Below are 14,541 nucleotides of genomic sequence, written 5' to 3'. Positions count from 1 at the left end.
CCGCCTCGCCCAAGGCGCGCCGCCCCGCGCTGCCGCCAGGTGGCGCCCAGTGCCCGCGCTTGGCGCGGGGCCGCGGGCGGAGCCGGGAGCGGGTCCCGGCCCGGGATCGGGTGCGGGGCCGGGAACGGGCCGGGAGCGGAGCGGGTCGGGGAGCGGGTCCCGGCCCGGGATCGGGTGCGGGGCCGGGAACGGGCCGGGAGCGGAGCGGGTCGGGGAGCGGGTCCCGGTCCGGGATCGGGTGCGGGGCCGGGAACGGGCCGGGAGCGGAGCGGGTCGGGGAGCGGGTCCCGGTCCGGGATCGGGTGCGGGGCCGGGAACGGGCCGGGAGCGGAGCGGGTCGGGGAGCGGGTGCCTGTCCGGGAGCGGGTGCGGGTCCGGGACTGGGTCCCAGTCCGGGAGCGGGTCGGGGAGCGGGTGCGGGTCTGGGAACGGAGCCGCCCTGGGGAAGAAACGGTTTACTGGAGGGGGACGCACCGCCCAGTGCTGGGTGCCGGGGTGCCGGGGTGCGGGAGTGCGGGCACTGGAACGCGGCCCTTTCGGGATGCGGTGAGCAGCCTTACTGCCTGAAGTGCTCCAAACAACGTCTCCTTTTTAAGGAATTTTTTTTTTTATCATCATCATTATTAAAGTCTAAGAATTCCAAATATGTTCCCGTTAGTGAAGCTGCTCGGTTCGGCTGCAGTAGGGGCCCGTAAGCGCTAACGTGTCGTGGCGTGTTTGTACAGGGGCGACTCAGCCCGGCGGGTTTAAGTGGCAATTACGGGAGACCCAGGGGGTACGGCTTTTCCCTGCCACCAGTGACAACCTGCCCAGGAGAGGCTGTCCCAGTGGGAGCCCCGCGCCCCGTCGCGGCTGCCCGCCGTGTGCCGGGGTGCAGGGCGGGGGTGCGGGTCCAGGGAGCGGGGTGCCTGGCCGGGCTGGGGCTGGGCTGCGGGGGCGCGGGGGGTGCCGGAGCCACGCTCAGCTTCGCTCCCGGCGTCTGAATCCCTGCCGGGTGCGAGTGTGTGTGTGTGTGTGTGTGCGTGCGTGAAGAGGGGAGGAGGGAGGAAGTGGGGTGGTGGTGGTAGCGGCTGCGGGGGGGGGTGTGGGGGGGAGATTATTGGCAATGGGCGGGAGAGAAAGAGGCGACTCCTGTTTCCTTTTCTTTCTGCCAGCGCAATCTCGGCTCATTTTCTCTAAGCAATACAAGTTCACGGACGAGCTACCTAGCCAGCCTTCCTCTCCCATCATGGACCTCCCAGGTAAAAAAGCCGTTCCCCTCTCCGCCGGCTGTTCCTTTTGCAAAATTCGAGCAATAACAAGATGCGGGATTAGGGCAGCGGGAGAGATGTCTCGGGGGAAGTCCAGAGGGGGGGATCTCCCTGAAGTGAGATCTCAGGGTGTTCTGGTGAGCGGGGAAAACTGAGATGCAACTTCCCAGGGAGACGCCGGGTGAGGTTTTGCCTCCTCCGATATGTGTGCATGACGGGGTGAGAGCCGGGGAATGTCTGAGCCGGCCGCTTCCTTCCCGAGAGTTTAGGGAGCCGCCGGGATCGGCGCCAGCTAGGGTAGCCTGCCCTGGGGGACAAAGGGTTGGGAGGTACAAGGCGGTGCCCGAGCGCAGCAGCCCTCCGGGCGGGGAGGAGGGCGGCGGAGGCTCCCGGAGCCCGGCTGGGGCAGTGCCGCGGCGGGGGCGCGTGCTCGGGGGCGCCCCGGTCGTCCGCGAACCCTATGGATGGAGGGGCAGCTCCAGCGAGGGGGAGAGCGAGCATAAAACCCAGTCATAATAAAATCTCCTTCCGTAGTGGCTAGGGCATTAGAAGACCGACATAAACCCGGCTCGCAGATGTAGTAAAAAGTGGGGCCGTGGGAACTAGCCGGGTTTTGGACCCCCCCGTCGGTTGTAGGGGTGGAAAGGGATTGACCGTGGCGTCCGCAGGGTCCTCCACAGCGGGCTCAGGGACGAAATCTGCCGCGCTGCCCCCCTCCCGCCTCAAAGTACCGCTGGGACTCCGGAACCCCCCGCTGCCGGGGACGGGAGAAAAAGAAGACGCGAGGAGACGCCGGGCAGACCTGTAGTGCCGGCTGGGGCGCCCGGGGCGGGGAGGGGGGCGCCCGCGCCCGCGGTGTGCTGCCGGTCGGCGCGGTACCCGGCTCCTGCCTGCCCGCCTGCTCTGCTTCACCGCCGCCTTTGCCCTTGCCAGGCTGCTGCGCGCCGCCCACCCTCTGAGGAGGCTACTTCGCCCCGCGCGGAGGAGGAGGAGGAGGAGGAGGAGGCGGAGGAGGAGAAGGGGAGGAAGGCGCGGCCCCAGCCGCCGCTGCCCAGCCGCCGTCCCGCAGAGCGCTGGCCGCAGGGCGCCGCGGCGGCAGCAGGCGCGCAGCCCCCTCCGCCTCCCCGCGGCCGCCCGCATGGCGGCGGCGAGCCGGAGCGGCGGCGGTCCGGCGCTGGGCATGGGGCGCCGGCGGCGGGGGGCGCTGCCGGAGCCGGCGGGCGGCTGCTGCTGCTGCCTGGCGGCGGCGCTGCCGCTGCTGCTGCTGCTGCTGCCCGCCGGGTGCCCGGTGCGGGCGCAGAACGACACGGAGCCCATCGTCCTGGAGGGGAAGTGCCTGGTGGTATGCGACTCCAGCCCCTCGGCCGACGGCGCCATCACCTCCTCCCTGGGGATCTCGGTGCGCTCGGGCAGCGCCAAGGTGGCCTTCTCGGCCACCCGCAGCACCAACCACGAGCCCTCCGAGATGAGCAACCGCACCATGACCATCTACTTCGACCAGGTCAGCCGCCGTCTGCTTTGCCTTCGCTGCCCCCCACCCCCGCGACGCACGGCCCCTCGCCTCCCGGCGCGGGCATCCCCGCCCCTAGTCCCCCGTGACTGCACTCTTATTTTCGTTCTTGCTCCCCTTCCATCTTTTATTTCTCACTCACCCGCTCAAAAGCAGTTTCACAGTTCAACTCCCCAGAAAGAGTTTGGGAAGTTCTTTTAGGTGGCTGCGGGGCTTTGCTGGGGTGGTGGTGGGGTGGTAAGCGCGGGGGGGGCGCTGACTTGTCCGGTCCCATCGCTAGTACGGAGAGGGCTTTAACGTGTGAGTTTGTGCCTCGGACGCTTGCGGGGCGCCTTGCAGCCGAGGATTGACCCGGGCAGTCAGAGACGACCCCTCATCCTCCTCGGATGCTCCGTCGGAAATGCTGATTTTTCAGGGCAAGAGGAGGACAGAGATTTACAGCTGGGGAGTCGCCGGATATGCCTGTTCCGAGCGTATTTGGCAACGTTACAGCATCTCTCGGGGGGAGGGAGGGTTGAGGAAGAAGAAGGTGTTTCCCGCCTTATCAAACGAGGCGAACGATGTCCTCAGTGGGTTATAACGGAGCGGTGCTATGCAGCACGGCATACGTCGGGCAGAGCAGCGGACAGCCCGACCTGGTCATCCTGCCCCTTGCCCGTCGCACTGCTTGCCTCCCAGAGCCCATGCCCCATCCTTCCCCTTGATTTTTGCGATGAAATTTACTTTTTTTTCTACCGCCTCTGACTCCTGATGTAGTATTGCAGAGTCAGCCAAAATTAGCACACGCAAACTCTTTTTTCTCTGTTGGTTTGTTGGGTTTTTTTCATCTTCTGTTCGCCTGTCGTTCATCTGTCTTACCTTTCCCTCCTAATGAGTTTGCACAGCTATTCCTCGCGTACAAGATCTCATAAAGTCAGATCAGTAGAGGGAAAAAAAAAAAGAGCTTGTTTCATATATAGTGTACTTTAGACCCTTTACCCCGCAATGCTCAGTTCTCAGGAGTTTGAAGGCATTCCTCCCTTGATGCTTCCACAATAAAGGATTCTTGGATTTTTTTTCCTTTCTTGGAACAATAGGGTTTGGCTATTTGGGAGGAAAGAGTCGGAAATTAAGGGGTGTTGGTTTTTGTTTTTCTTTCCTCCTGCTTTGTATTTTTCCTCATTAGGACAGAGGTGTTAACCCGAAAGCTGAGCGTGGCCGGGGCGCCCCGGGGGCGGGCACGGCGGAGCAGCCGGCTCGGGCTCAGCCGCTCGCCGCACGGGGTGGCCGCGGGCCCGCGGGTTTTTCTCCACTCGTTACCCGTGTGCCTCTTGAGCCATATTAGGCTGCCCGTCGCTGGAGCCTGGAAAGGGAGCGAGAGGATGAGCCGAGGCCGGTTCCCCGTCAAATCGGCGGGCTCCGCACCGCCAGCCTCTGCGGGGGCAGGATGCGGCCGCCGCTTCCCAGTGGGGCTTCGCACATCTGCCGGAACGCTCAACTATTTCTTTTTTTTTTTTTTTTCTTTTTCATTGTTTCAAAAGACATTGAAATATATGCTAAATTAAGATTGCTGTCGGGGAGGAGGAGGGAGCAGGCTCCCCCTCCACGGTGCGGGCCAGCCGACGTAGCCCGCCAGAGGGACAGGGAGGCATGAGGTGGCAGATGTTGCTGTTGCTGAGCATCCTCCCTCCTCCTTCGCCCCATTCTGCAGTACGATTTTAGTTCTATACCCTATGAAACTCGAGGGCAGGTCTGATTTCAGTAGTGCTAGCTAAACCCCACACATTTGCATTATGAGTTGATGAGTTTCAGGTTGTTGTTTTTCCTCGCTTCTTTCCCCTCCCTCCTTTCCTTCCCTCCACCTCCACCCCACCCCCGTTTCAGCCACCTTTGCTTTATTGACAGTTCAGTGTGGACATTTGCACTTCATCTAACAGGCTTTGGAGATTATTTTTGCGTAACTAAATCGTTTTACGAACTGTGATGCTTTTTAAATGCCTCTGTAACTTGGCCTCTTTCCCCTGCAGTGCACTTTTAATTGTGCTGCAAATGCTATTTCGACTAGGCTTTATATCCATCATAGAGCTCATGTGAGATTTTCACTGGCGCTTTTCTAAGGTGGGGTCTGATTTCTCTCTTTCTCTCCTTTTTTTTTGTTTTCTTTTGTTTGTTTACTTTCCAGGTATTAGTTAATATTGGCAACCATTTTGATCTTGCTTCCAGTATATTTGTAGCACCAAGAAAAGGGATATATAGTTTCAGTTTCCACGTGGTCAAGGTCTATAACAGACAAACCATCCAGGTGGGTTGTGATCTAAAGAAAATACTGTTTTTCCTTTTTTTAAATGCTCATTTCTAGACACTAAGGTGCATTTACAAAACTAGCAAGTAAAGAGCAAGACTGTAGGTTATTTTGGTTAAAGGAACCTGTATGCATGGCAGAAATCACCCATTGCCTTAGTTTAATTCAACCCTCTTTCTAACCTGCACAAAAGTTTAATGATTTGCACAGGGCCAAAAAGCCATTGAGAGTATTGAGAAAACTCAGATTCTCTCTCTTTGCACTTTTTAGGTAAGTTTAATGCAAAACGGCTACCCAGTGATTTCAGCTTTTGCAGGGGATCAGGATGTCACCAGAGAAGCAGCCAGCAATGGGGTCTTGCTCCACATGGAAAGAGAAGACAAAGTGCATCTCAAACTGGAAAGGGGTAACCTCATGGGAGGGTGGAAATATTCAACCTTTTCTGGCTTCTTAGTCTTTCCACTATAAAAGAAGGCCAAATAGGAGACAGATCCATGAGCCGGAGCAAGGATTCCATCGTTAACGACGCCCTGAACTTGGCAGCACATGACAATATTTCCAGTCACCCCGTCAGACTGTCACGGTAGAAGAATGATAACCTTCTAAACTCCAACATTTGCTTTGAATATTGACAATTCCTTGGGAACCTGCGCCTCTAATTAGTTTTAGACGACAGTGATCTTTAGGAGAAATGAAATTATCGACCTGAGCAATTTGTACCTGTGATTGTAAAGTCAATTTCGGATTTTATTGTTGGGATCATTGACTTTCTTATTCTTCTTTATTTTTTTCCTCTCTTTAATTTTTTCCTCTTTTTCTTTCTCTTGTTATTGTCCCAATGAGACAAATAACTCGGACCACACAATCGCTTTGTCAAAGGCTTGCTCCAGAGCCAGAAGAATGAAGTGTTCAGCCCAATGAGGTGTTCTTTCCATGCTTTATTTCTTTGTGTTGTATAGCCTTAAGGAAAAAAAGAAAAAAAAAAAAGGAAAAAAAAAAAAGAAAAAAGAAAAAAAAAAGAATGGCTTCAGTCTCAGTCCTGTATTTTTCTGGGGGAGGGGGATTCTGGACATTACTGTGTCAAGAAGTGCTTTATCCAGTGAAGCAAAATTTGCACGATTGGAACCTTATTTGTTTTGTGTTGTTCGTGTTTTTCATCGACTTTTTCTTTTTCCTGATTTTTGTTTGTGTGCGCTAAAAATGTAAGCTAGATTGATCAGTAAGACAAAACAAAGCACATATATACCCTGTAGCTCTAAGTAAAGCTAACCAGTGAACAATTCTGTCTGCACTTTCCAGCTGATCTTTATAGACCTATTTAGAGAGAGAGAAAGAGAGAGAAAGAGCGAGAGAGCTACATGATCCTTCAATTACAATCTGGAAACCGGTAAAGGAACTGACATTTCTGAATTGTCCTGACATTTCTAGAAGCAACAATGGAGGCTTTGAATATCTTCTCTGACCATACCCTAAAATATATCCTTTCTTTGTATTACTGAGCGTATTTTGGGTGCTTTTATCTGATATTTATTTGATGTATTTGTCCACTAATGCTTGAGTACACATTGTGGGAGCATGAAGAGATGGCAGAACAAACTCGTCCTCTTCCAAATTAAATAAAACCATCTCCACTTGACCTGTCCGTGGCAAGTATCGGAGGAGTTGCCACTAGCTTCTTTGACAGCCTTTGGGATAGGGGCCTCAGAACATCAGCAAATACACCAGAAGTTGCATGGGTGCTGTGCATTATTAGCTGTGTGTACTCTTCCCAATACAAATGGTCTCGGAGTTCTGGGGGTGGACTGACATCGATACTGGAGTTTAGGAAAAGTTATTACCCCAATCGACAAGAGGTAAAATACCAGGCCAATGTCAATTGCATTCTTTTGCCTTATTCTCAATAAACTGATCTTGTTTCTTCTTTTTTTTTTTTTTTCTTTTTTTTTTTTTTTTAAATAAAGGTTGATGTATTAGACAGTGTGCTGAGGAAAATCTTGCTTGAGGAGATACAGGAGGAATGTTTATATTATTTTATATTCTTTATCCTAATTTATTTAATTTGAAATACTTCATCTTGCTGTTAATCCCACAAGGGTGGATGTGTATAAGAATTTATTTTTGTCAAGTTTACTCCTCTGCCACAACAAATATAATGCAAAGGCATTTGCAGCAAATTGGTGGTAGCTATGTTGTATTTCAAAATTATGGTGGACATGTCATTTTCATTGTAAATTTATCATTAAAGGGACAAAGTCAATTAAAGTCATATATTCTTAAAAAAATCCTTATCTGTGTTGCTTATGATACCTCAGATTATGAAAACATAGGGCAATCTAATATTTCATATTTTTGTGTATTTTCACCATTGATGCTGTTTGTTTGCTTTGGTGTTTCAGTCTGCTGGCTACTGAATGAATGGGGTTTAGGTCTGTTTTTAATGGGTCGCATTTTCTAGTTCCTCCTTGTGCATTGGCATGACTGCAGTGTTTCTAGTTGCAAAATATCACAGGGCTATGTTTAAATACATGAAATAAAACATGAGTCAGTAACAACCTTTTTTCTATTAAAATACAAAAATAGTTATGAAAACAGTTGTCTTAATGGTAGATATTGTAAAATTACTTTTAAATCTAAGTTTTTGCATTTAAAACTTGATAACGTCTCTCAAGAAAATACACACCGAGGTGGGTTCAAGGTCACAAATTTTCAGTTTCTATTGTGTTTCCTCAGTCTTATTTTGAAATTCTGCCTACCATAATCACTTTCAGTTGTCCCGTTTATCTCAGTTCATCTGGCTTGAATAAGGCAATGACATCTTAGTTCTGGCTCTCTCCTAAGCAAAATTAGGCCAATGACAAGGTTTTCCTTGGACGTACTCTTGGAATTTTCTTAAGCTACTGGATCTGCAGAATCTGAATAGCCCACTTCATGTATTCAAGTTCAGTAATTCTGACCATGCTTATTTTATAAAGCTAAATATGTCTATATGATAACCAATCTTCTGAATTTAAAGAACGTCTCTAATATACTGCCTCTGTCCCTCTTCTATTCATGTGTCTGTCCTTCATGCTAAGTTATAGAGTTAGGACTTTTATATAAACAGTTAAATTAAATGGAAAACGGGCAGTAAATTCTTATTGTACACTAATTAAAATAATGGTGCATGCTTTTTTTTTTTTTTTTTAAGCGTTCTTTGCAATATTTATTCCCTTTCTCCTTTTACTTAATTTTTTTCTGAGTTTGAGAAGGTGTAATCTACTTGTCACTGGAAACAGTAGACATTTTGATATACATATAAAGTGTGGATATCATGATCTATTTTATGTTAGAGGGGGAAAATGTACAACAGCAGCACTGTAGAATGCAACAAGAAATATTATGTGAGATCACATAATGAGCCTCCCAGCACATTAAGACTAGGCTTATCTAAAGTAACTTACATACATAAATAAATTGATTAGGTAACATTCGGAGGTGGTCTAAATTTAATGTTGAGGAGCACCATGAGAGTTAATAAGTGTAAAACACATATGGTAGTGAACCAGGTCAATGGCACAATAACGGCTCTGGTTCCTGTGGGAGTAATAACACAATATTCCTTCCGACAACTTTCAAATTTTCTCATAAGCTGCTGTGTAACACAATCATAAGATATTCCTATGAGGACATTGTCTGTTTGACTGCTTCCCTTCCAGGGAACAAACTTCACCCGGGTGTTTTTGGGAACCAGTGTTTTAGTGTTTATTCTGTGTACTTTTGGCAGAGTAGAAACCAGGACCTGTATTAGGGATGATAAATACTCATCACGTACTTTGTTGACTTCCTCAGGTTTCTGAGTTTTATATCCATAGTTTGAACATGGTCTTGCAAAAACCTGTGTGTGCTCTTACCTCCTCCTGAGGCAGTGGGTGTGATGGATACGCAGTATCTCTCATTACTGGTCAGCATCTTGCAAGCTTGATCTGTTTATTTTGGGTGGGAGGAGGAGAGAGAGAGAGAGAGACCTAACTAGGGAGTTATTTAGAAGTTACATTGTGTTTGCTGGCTGTGATTTTTTTTAACTTTTAAAAAGAACATTTTGTTTTTATTGACCAAATTTGTAGCTTGGACAATCTGTCAAAGTAGAAGATAGGCTAAAAGGGCTTGTTTACTGATGGAGTTATTCAGAAATAGCTGAAAGTGGTTTCATGTCCTTATAATGTGACATTCAGTTCCACAATAGGTAGGGTCACAGGTAGTGTTGTTTAAAAAATAGCTGTTATAATTAATAGTCTGCTTCAATCTAGGATAACTTCCTAGTGTAAACAAGCACTCAAAAATCAGTGTCATTAATATACTTCATAATTTTCATGGGTAATGCATTGTCAGCTAAAGTCCATTAAACAGTTATACATAACTGAAGAAATACAATTGATTCACCTGTTTTTATTTATTGTTGAAAGGCCAAGGAATGTCTTTGAGGCAATGCATAGTTTCTGGATTTGCAACCACACACTGTCTTGAACAATTGTTCCGAGATCATGTTTAATGAGAGGAGTCACGCCGATTTTTAGTCACGGTGGTAAATAATAATGATTCATTGTAAATTACCCATTTTCTTAATGGAGCAGATTCTTTTATTTAACTTGTCTTCATCTGTCAGAACACTTAAACCAGAACTTTATGATTCCCGGGCACCTGTTAAGTAAATCACATTAACAATAATAAACTCCTGAGAATTATTGATATCCATCATGACTGTAGTTAGATACAGGCTAGGTGGCTGGGCAGATGATAGGCAAACCTTTTGATCAGCTGCTTATATAATCAAGTATCAGCAAAATTCATGTGCTCTACAGTAAAATAAATATATTTTCAGTGAAGAAGCTAATCCTGCTTGTTTTACTTACTTCAGTAAAGTCTATTCCTCTATAGAGGAGCTTATGAAAAACATCAATAGTATTTGGCCTGAATTTTAGGGTTTGGATTTGAGTCATGATCTGCTAATATATTTACTTTAAAAATCAGTGACAATGATCAGTGCAAACCCTTAGTTAACACAATAATCATTCTTCAGTTTAAATGTATTTCAACTCTAATCATAATTCTGATAATGTAATCACAGTCCTACAATATAATTTGAACGCATGTTTTAAATCCATTCTCAAAACAGCAACATTTACAGTCTTATCCAACATAATTATGATCTTTTTTCTTATTAGCCATCATCAATAAAATACAAAGACCACTGATTGTATTTCGTACTATTTGAGTGTAAAAATGAAAATACTTTTCACATAGCAAGTATATCTATCACACACCATTTCTTCCTAGGTAATACACATTAAAGTATTTTGTGAATCCTCTCTGCTATTCATCAGCAAAATAAAGGTGCCTAACTTGCTGGGTCTCTGCAAACCACTTACCACTGATAATACAAATAATGGCCTAGCAAGACACAGAGAAGCAAATAATGAGTACTATTACGAATTCCAACATTAAAAAAAGTAATATCTGCATCAACAGAAATTCAGGTTGTATTGGCAAGTGCTCCAAAACTCAGGAAATATTAAAGTTAAGTTTTTAAACTAATTTTACTGGCTGATACTACTTCCATTGTAACAATGAAGTCTTATTTTTGCTATGGAAATCTAAAAAAATTTAAATTATTTTGTGAGATCAGCTGTATTAAAAGACTCTTGTTCAGAGTATTGATATAATGACTCAACAGAAACAAAAGTTCATCAATTAGTAATTAGTAATTATCTAGCAATCTCATTACAACTGATATTTTTCAATTAATTGAAACTACTTTGAAATACTTCTATTTCTCTGTATGTGAATATATACACAAGTGCATACACGTGTATATATATGTACACATGCATGTAAAGCATACATTTTTAGCTAGGAATGGATGGACAGAGAGCTGACTTTTTTGTATATAGTTTGGCCTTCCTTTCTATGAAGCATTACCCTAAGAAATTAATTGTTATTTTATTTATCGTCATTCTAACCCTAAAACTGTTTATCTTTCCAAAAGTACACAGAGTAATAGCAAATGGCAGTATACATTTCAGTTCTGAGAGCTGCCACAGTTTAGGCAATATTAAAGTAAAGCATAGAGTTATTAATAAAAGACTTCCATTGCCTCAAGTTCTGTTAAAAGCTCCTGTGACAAGTGAAGCTCTAGTGCTGTGTGGGAATTGCTTCAGGACATTGGACAGGATGATATCACAGACTGGAGGTTCAGTTTGTCCTCCTACTGACACCGGATGGGAAACCTGCCATACATATTATAACCGAAAGACAAAATATGTCCCTACACTTAGTTGTTTAGCAACCATAATCCTCATATGCTGACTTAATTTTGGTTGTGTAACTGTTTTCTGTATAGAGATGTGTTATATTTTCGCACATCAGAACTAAGAATACAGTGACTTCAATGCATAAAGGATTTTCCAATTTTGCTTTTGTTCACTAGGAGAAATAACCTAGAATTTATGTTGCTCCTACAGGCTTTTGTGCCAGAGAAAATATGCAAGAAATTATTTTAAAAATAATCTTTCAAGGTGTCTTAAATTATTTATTGCTACCAACAGCAGAATTTTCTCACTTCTGTTTGTAATAGTATGACTGGGAGTATTTTAGGGTGGAGTTTAAATGGATGTAGCTAGACTTTCTAGCAGCTGGCTTCTTCCCTTTTCTGGAGAGCTGTGTGTTCTCATTAGACTTTATAATCTCTCTAGATACATCTGTCCCTTAATCCTGACTGTCTTCCCTAAGTACTTCACCTGGGTAGGGAAAGCATCCATTTTTCTTCTTTGTGATGGTTTCTATTGTTTTCTTATACTACATGGAGTGTGCTAAAACTATCCAGTAGAGAAAAGGAGATTCTCACTGCACTGTCCTCTAAGGCACTTTCATTTCTCTTCTCCTGCCCTCTCTTACCCTTTCATTCATATTTGAAAGGCTCCTAATGTTGAATTTTTAAAGAGTATTTTTTAAAATAATGCTTTTCCATTCAGCTTCTCATTCATGACTGTGTGAAACCTTGTTCATGCAAAATGATGGCAGCTTTAGTTGGCTGCTCACAAGTTATCTTATCCTTCAGTTCTGCTGCCAGAACTGTCAGATAGGAGAATTCAGTCTAGTTAAGAAAAAATGGAAATCTAAATAAATTAAACAAAAAAAAAAAAGGGGGGGGCGGACAAATTGGTCTGTATATGAATCAGTGATTTCTGGTAAATGATTTGATCCCATTCAGTCTGTTTTCTCAGAGACCATGATTTGCACAGTCAAGTGACTTGGCACCTCTCTATTTTCTTAAGTCCATTTAAAATATCCCTATGAACAGGGATACTAGGAATCTCCCCTTTTACTTTTGTAGTCTGTTTAGAAAATACAGACCCTCTTGTATAGGTGTTAGGGCATTGGATAACAGTGAGAAACCAGATTTTCAAGTACCTGAGTGATCTTTTAACATGAACACTTCGTGAGAAAGAGAGAACAGTCTGCAGGAATCAGAGGGGAAGGGAAGAAACCCTCCTAACAAACAGAAAGGTCACTAACTATTCTTTGCACACATACCAACCTCAAAAGCATATGGGCATATGTATACATGTACGTGTGTGAACCATGGCTATAAGTGACAAACATTTGTATGTAAAACATTTCCCCAGAGTTCTAACTTTGATGCAATTAACAAAATTACATGAAAATGTGTATGCAATTTAGGTGGGATTAAACAAGCATACGTGATTAGTGATTGTACCAAACTGTTTATAAGGACAGTGGCTCAGTACAGATATATGACACAGAGTATTCCACTCAAGCATGGAATGATGTACTATGTAAAAAATATCTAAGCTATTCCTGAGCAAACTACAAGATTATCTTCAGAGCTGTGAGAGTCAGAGATCAGAGTGCAGCTAATACATTTCAGACCACTGGACATGTTATAAAAAGTGAGATGAACATTTTAGTATTTTTTCTCTTCCCCTCAGTCAAGAAGTAGCTTACCTTTTGAAAACAAAAATGGAACCCATATACACTATATAGCATGATCTAATTTTTACTGGGAGTAAAAAGAGCCTTGCTTATTTGCCTCCATGTACAGATTCTCTCTAAGGGGTTTGCCTGTCACAGAATCACAGAATGGTGGGGGTTGGAAAGGACCTCTGGAGATCATCTTGTCTAACCCCCCTGCTAAAGCAGGTTCACCTAGAGCAGGTTGCATAGAATCACATCCAGGTGGGTTTTGAATATCTCCAAAGAAGGAGACTCCACAGCCTCCCTGGGCAGCCTGTTCCAGTGCTCGGTCACCCTCACAGTGAAGAAGTTTTTTTCTCACGTTCAGGTGGAACATCCTGTGTTCCAGTTTGTGCCCATTACCCCTTGTCGTGTTGCTGGGCACCACTGAAAAGAGTCTGGCCCCATCCTCTTGTCACCCGCCCTTTAGATATTTATAAGCACTGATGAGATCCCCTCTCAGTTTTCTCTTCTCCAGGCTAAACAGACCCAGCTCTCTCAGCCTTTCCTCATAAGAGAGATGCTCCAGTCACCAATCATCCTCATAGCTCTCTGCTGGACTCTCTCCAGTAGTTCCCTGTCTGTCTTGAGCTGGGGAGCCACTGTCATGTGCTTTTTACCTGTGCACTAATGTTTTTCAGAGCTTCATAGGTTATGTCTGAACTAAATTATTGAAAGCTGATTTGCAAGTGTACTTTAGCACGTTAAACCCATAAGCAGCAGACTTTCTTACTACACTACTGATTGTCAGATTTACTGTAAATAAGGCCTAAAGTGTCTACATCATGCTTAGAAATTGCCAGGCTCAGCATATTCGTTGGATAGGCTGTACTGCTGTATTCAATCCATGCCCAAGGCAGCCAGGTGCAGTGAAAGACAACTTCAGGCAACATTTAATTGCCATGGCAAAGTACAGACTCAGGAGTACTCTGGTTCTGTAGCAAAGATGAAAAATCAGAGTATGCTTTCTCGTAAACAGTATATGTGGTAAATGAATCTGGAGTGGAAAAGAAGTTCCTGGCTATATATAGCTCCCCAATAACATAGATTTAATGATCTATTAAAAAAATCTCCACAGGCTTTTGGGCAACTTACTATCTTGATGTTCCTCTGCTGGACTTACTCCCCAGTGTCACTGCCTTTCCTGTAGTGAGAAACCAAAACTGGGCAAGATACTCCAGATGTGGTCACAATTGTAAAATATAGAGGATCTTGATCTGCTGGCTATGCTCTTACTAATACATCCAACTATGCAATAAACCTTTACTACTGCAAGGCTGCACTGCTGACTGATGTTCAACTAGTTACTTCAGGATCTCTTTTTTTTTCCTTTTTTTTTTTTTTCTGCAAAACATATCTATCCGGTAAGCCCCAGACAATACTATTGCATGTGGATATTTCATCACAGGTTCAGGACTTTCTATTTGCTTTTGTTGAACTTCATGAGTTTCTGTCAGCCCAGTCTGTCAAATTCCCACTGAACAGCAGCC

At 45.3% G+C, this 14,541-nt stretch overlaps 1 protein-coding gene across 2 annotated transcripts; it reads left to right on the top strand.

The window, feature by feature from the left end:
• The first annotated feature begins 1,179 nt into the window (after window positions 1–1,179).
• CBLN2 (cerebellin 2 precursor) lies at window positions 1,180–7,303 on the top strand. 2 transcript variants are annotated; one of them, XM_075747104.1, is made up of 4 exons: window positions 1,180–1,241; window positions 2,184–2,751; window positions 4,922–5,041; window positions 5,312–7,303. In XM_075747104.1, exons 2-4 carry the CDS (start codon window positions 2,389–2,391, stop codon window positions 5,507–5,509), a joined length of 681 nt encoding a protein of 226 aa, XP_075603219.1. In that variant the 5' UTR covers window positions 1,180–1,241; window positions 2,184–2,388; the 3' UTR covers window positions 5,510–7,303. The 2 variants fall into 2 exon arrangements, with proteins under 2 accessions (XP_075603219.1, XP_075603220.1); XM_075747105.1 differs by lacking the exon at window positions 4,922–5,041.
• Window positions 7,304–14,541: the final 7,238 nt, after the last annotated feature.

This window comes from Balearica regulorum, chromosome 2 (genome assembly GCF_011004875.1).
Source record: "Balearica regulorum gibbericeps isolate bBalReg1 chromosome 2, bBalReg1.pri, whole genome shotgun sequence".
In the NCBI taxonomy this organism is placed as follows: Eukaryota; Metazoa; Chordata; class Aves; order Gruiformes; family Gruidae; genus Balearica; species Balearica regulorum.
The sequence above is the reverse complement of the archived record's forward strand: the minus strand, read 5'-3'. Positions and strand labels throughout refer to the sequence as shown.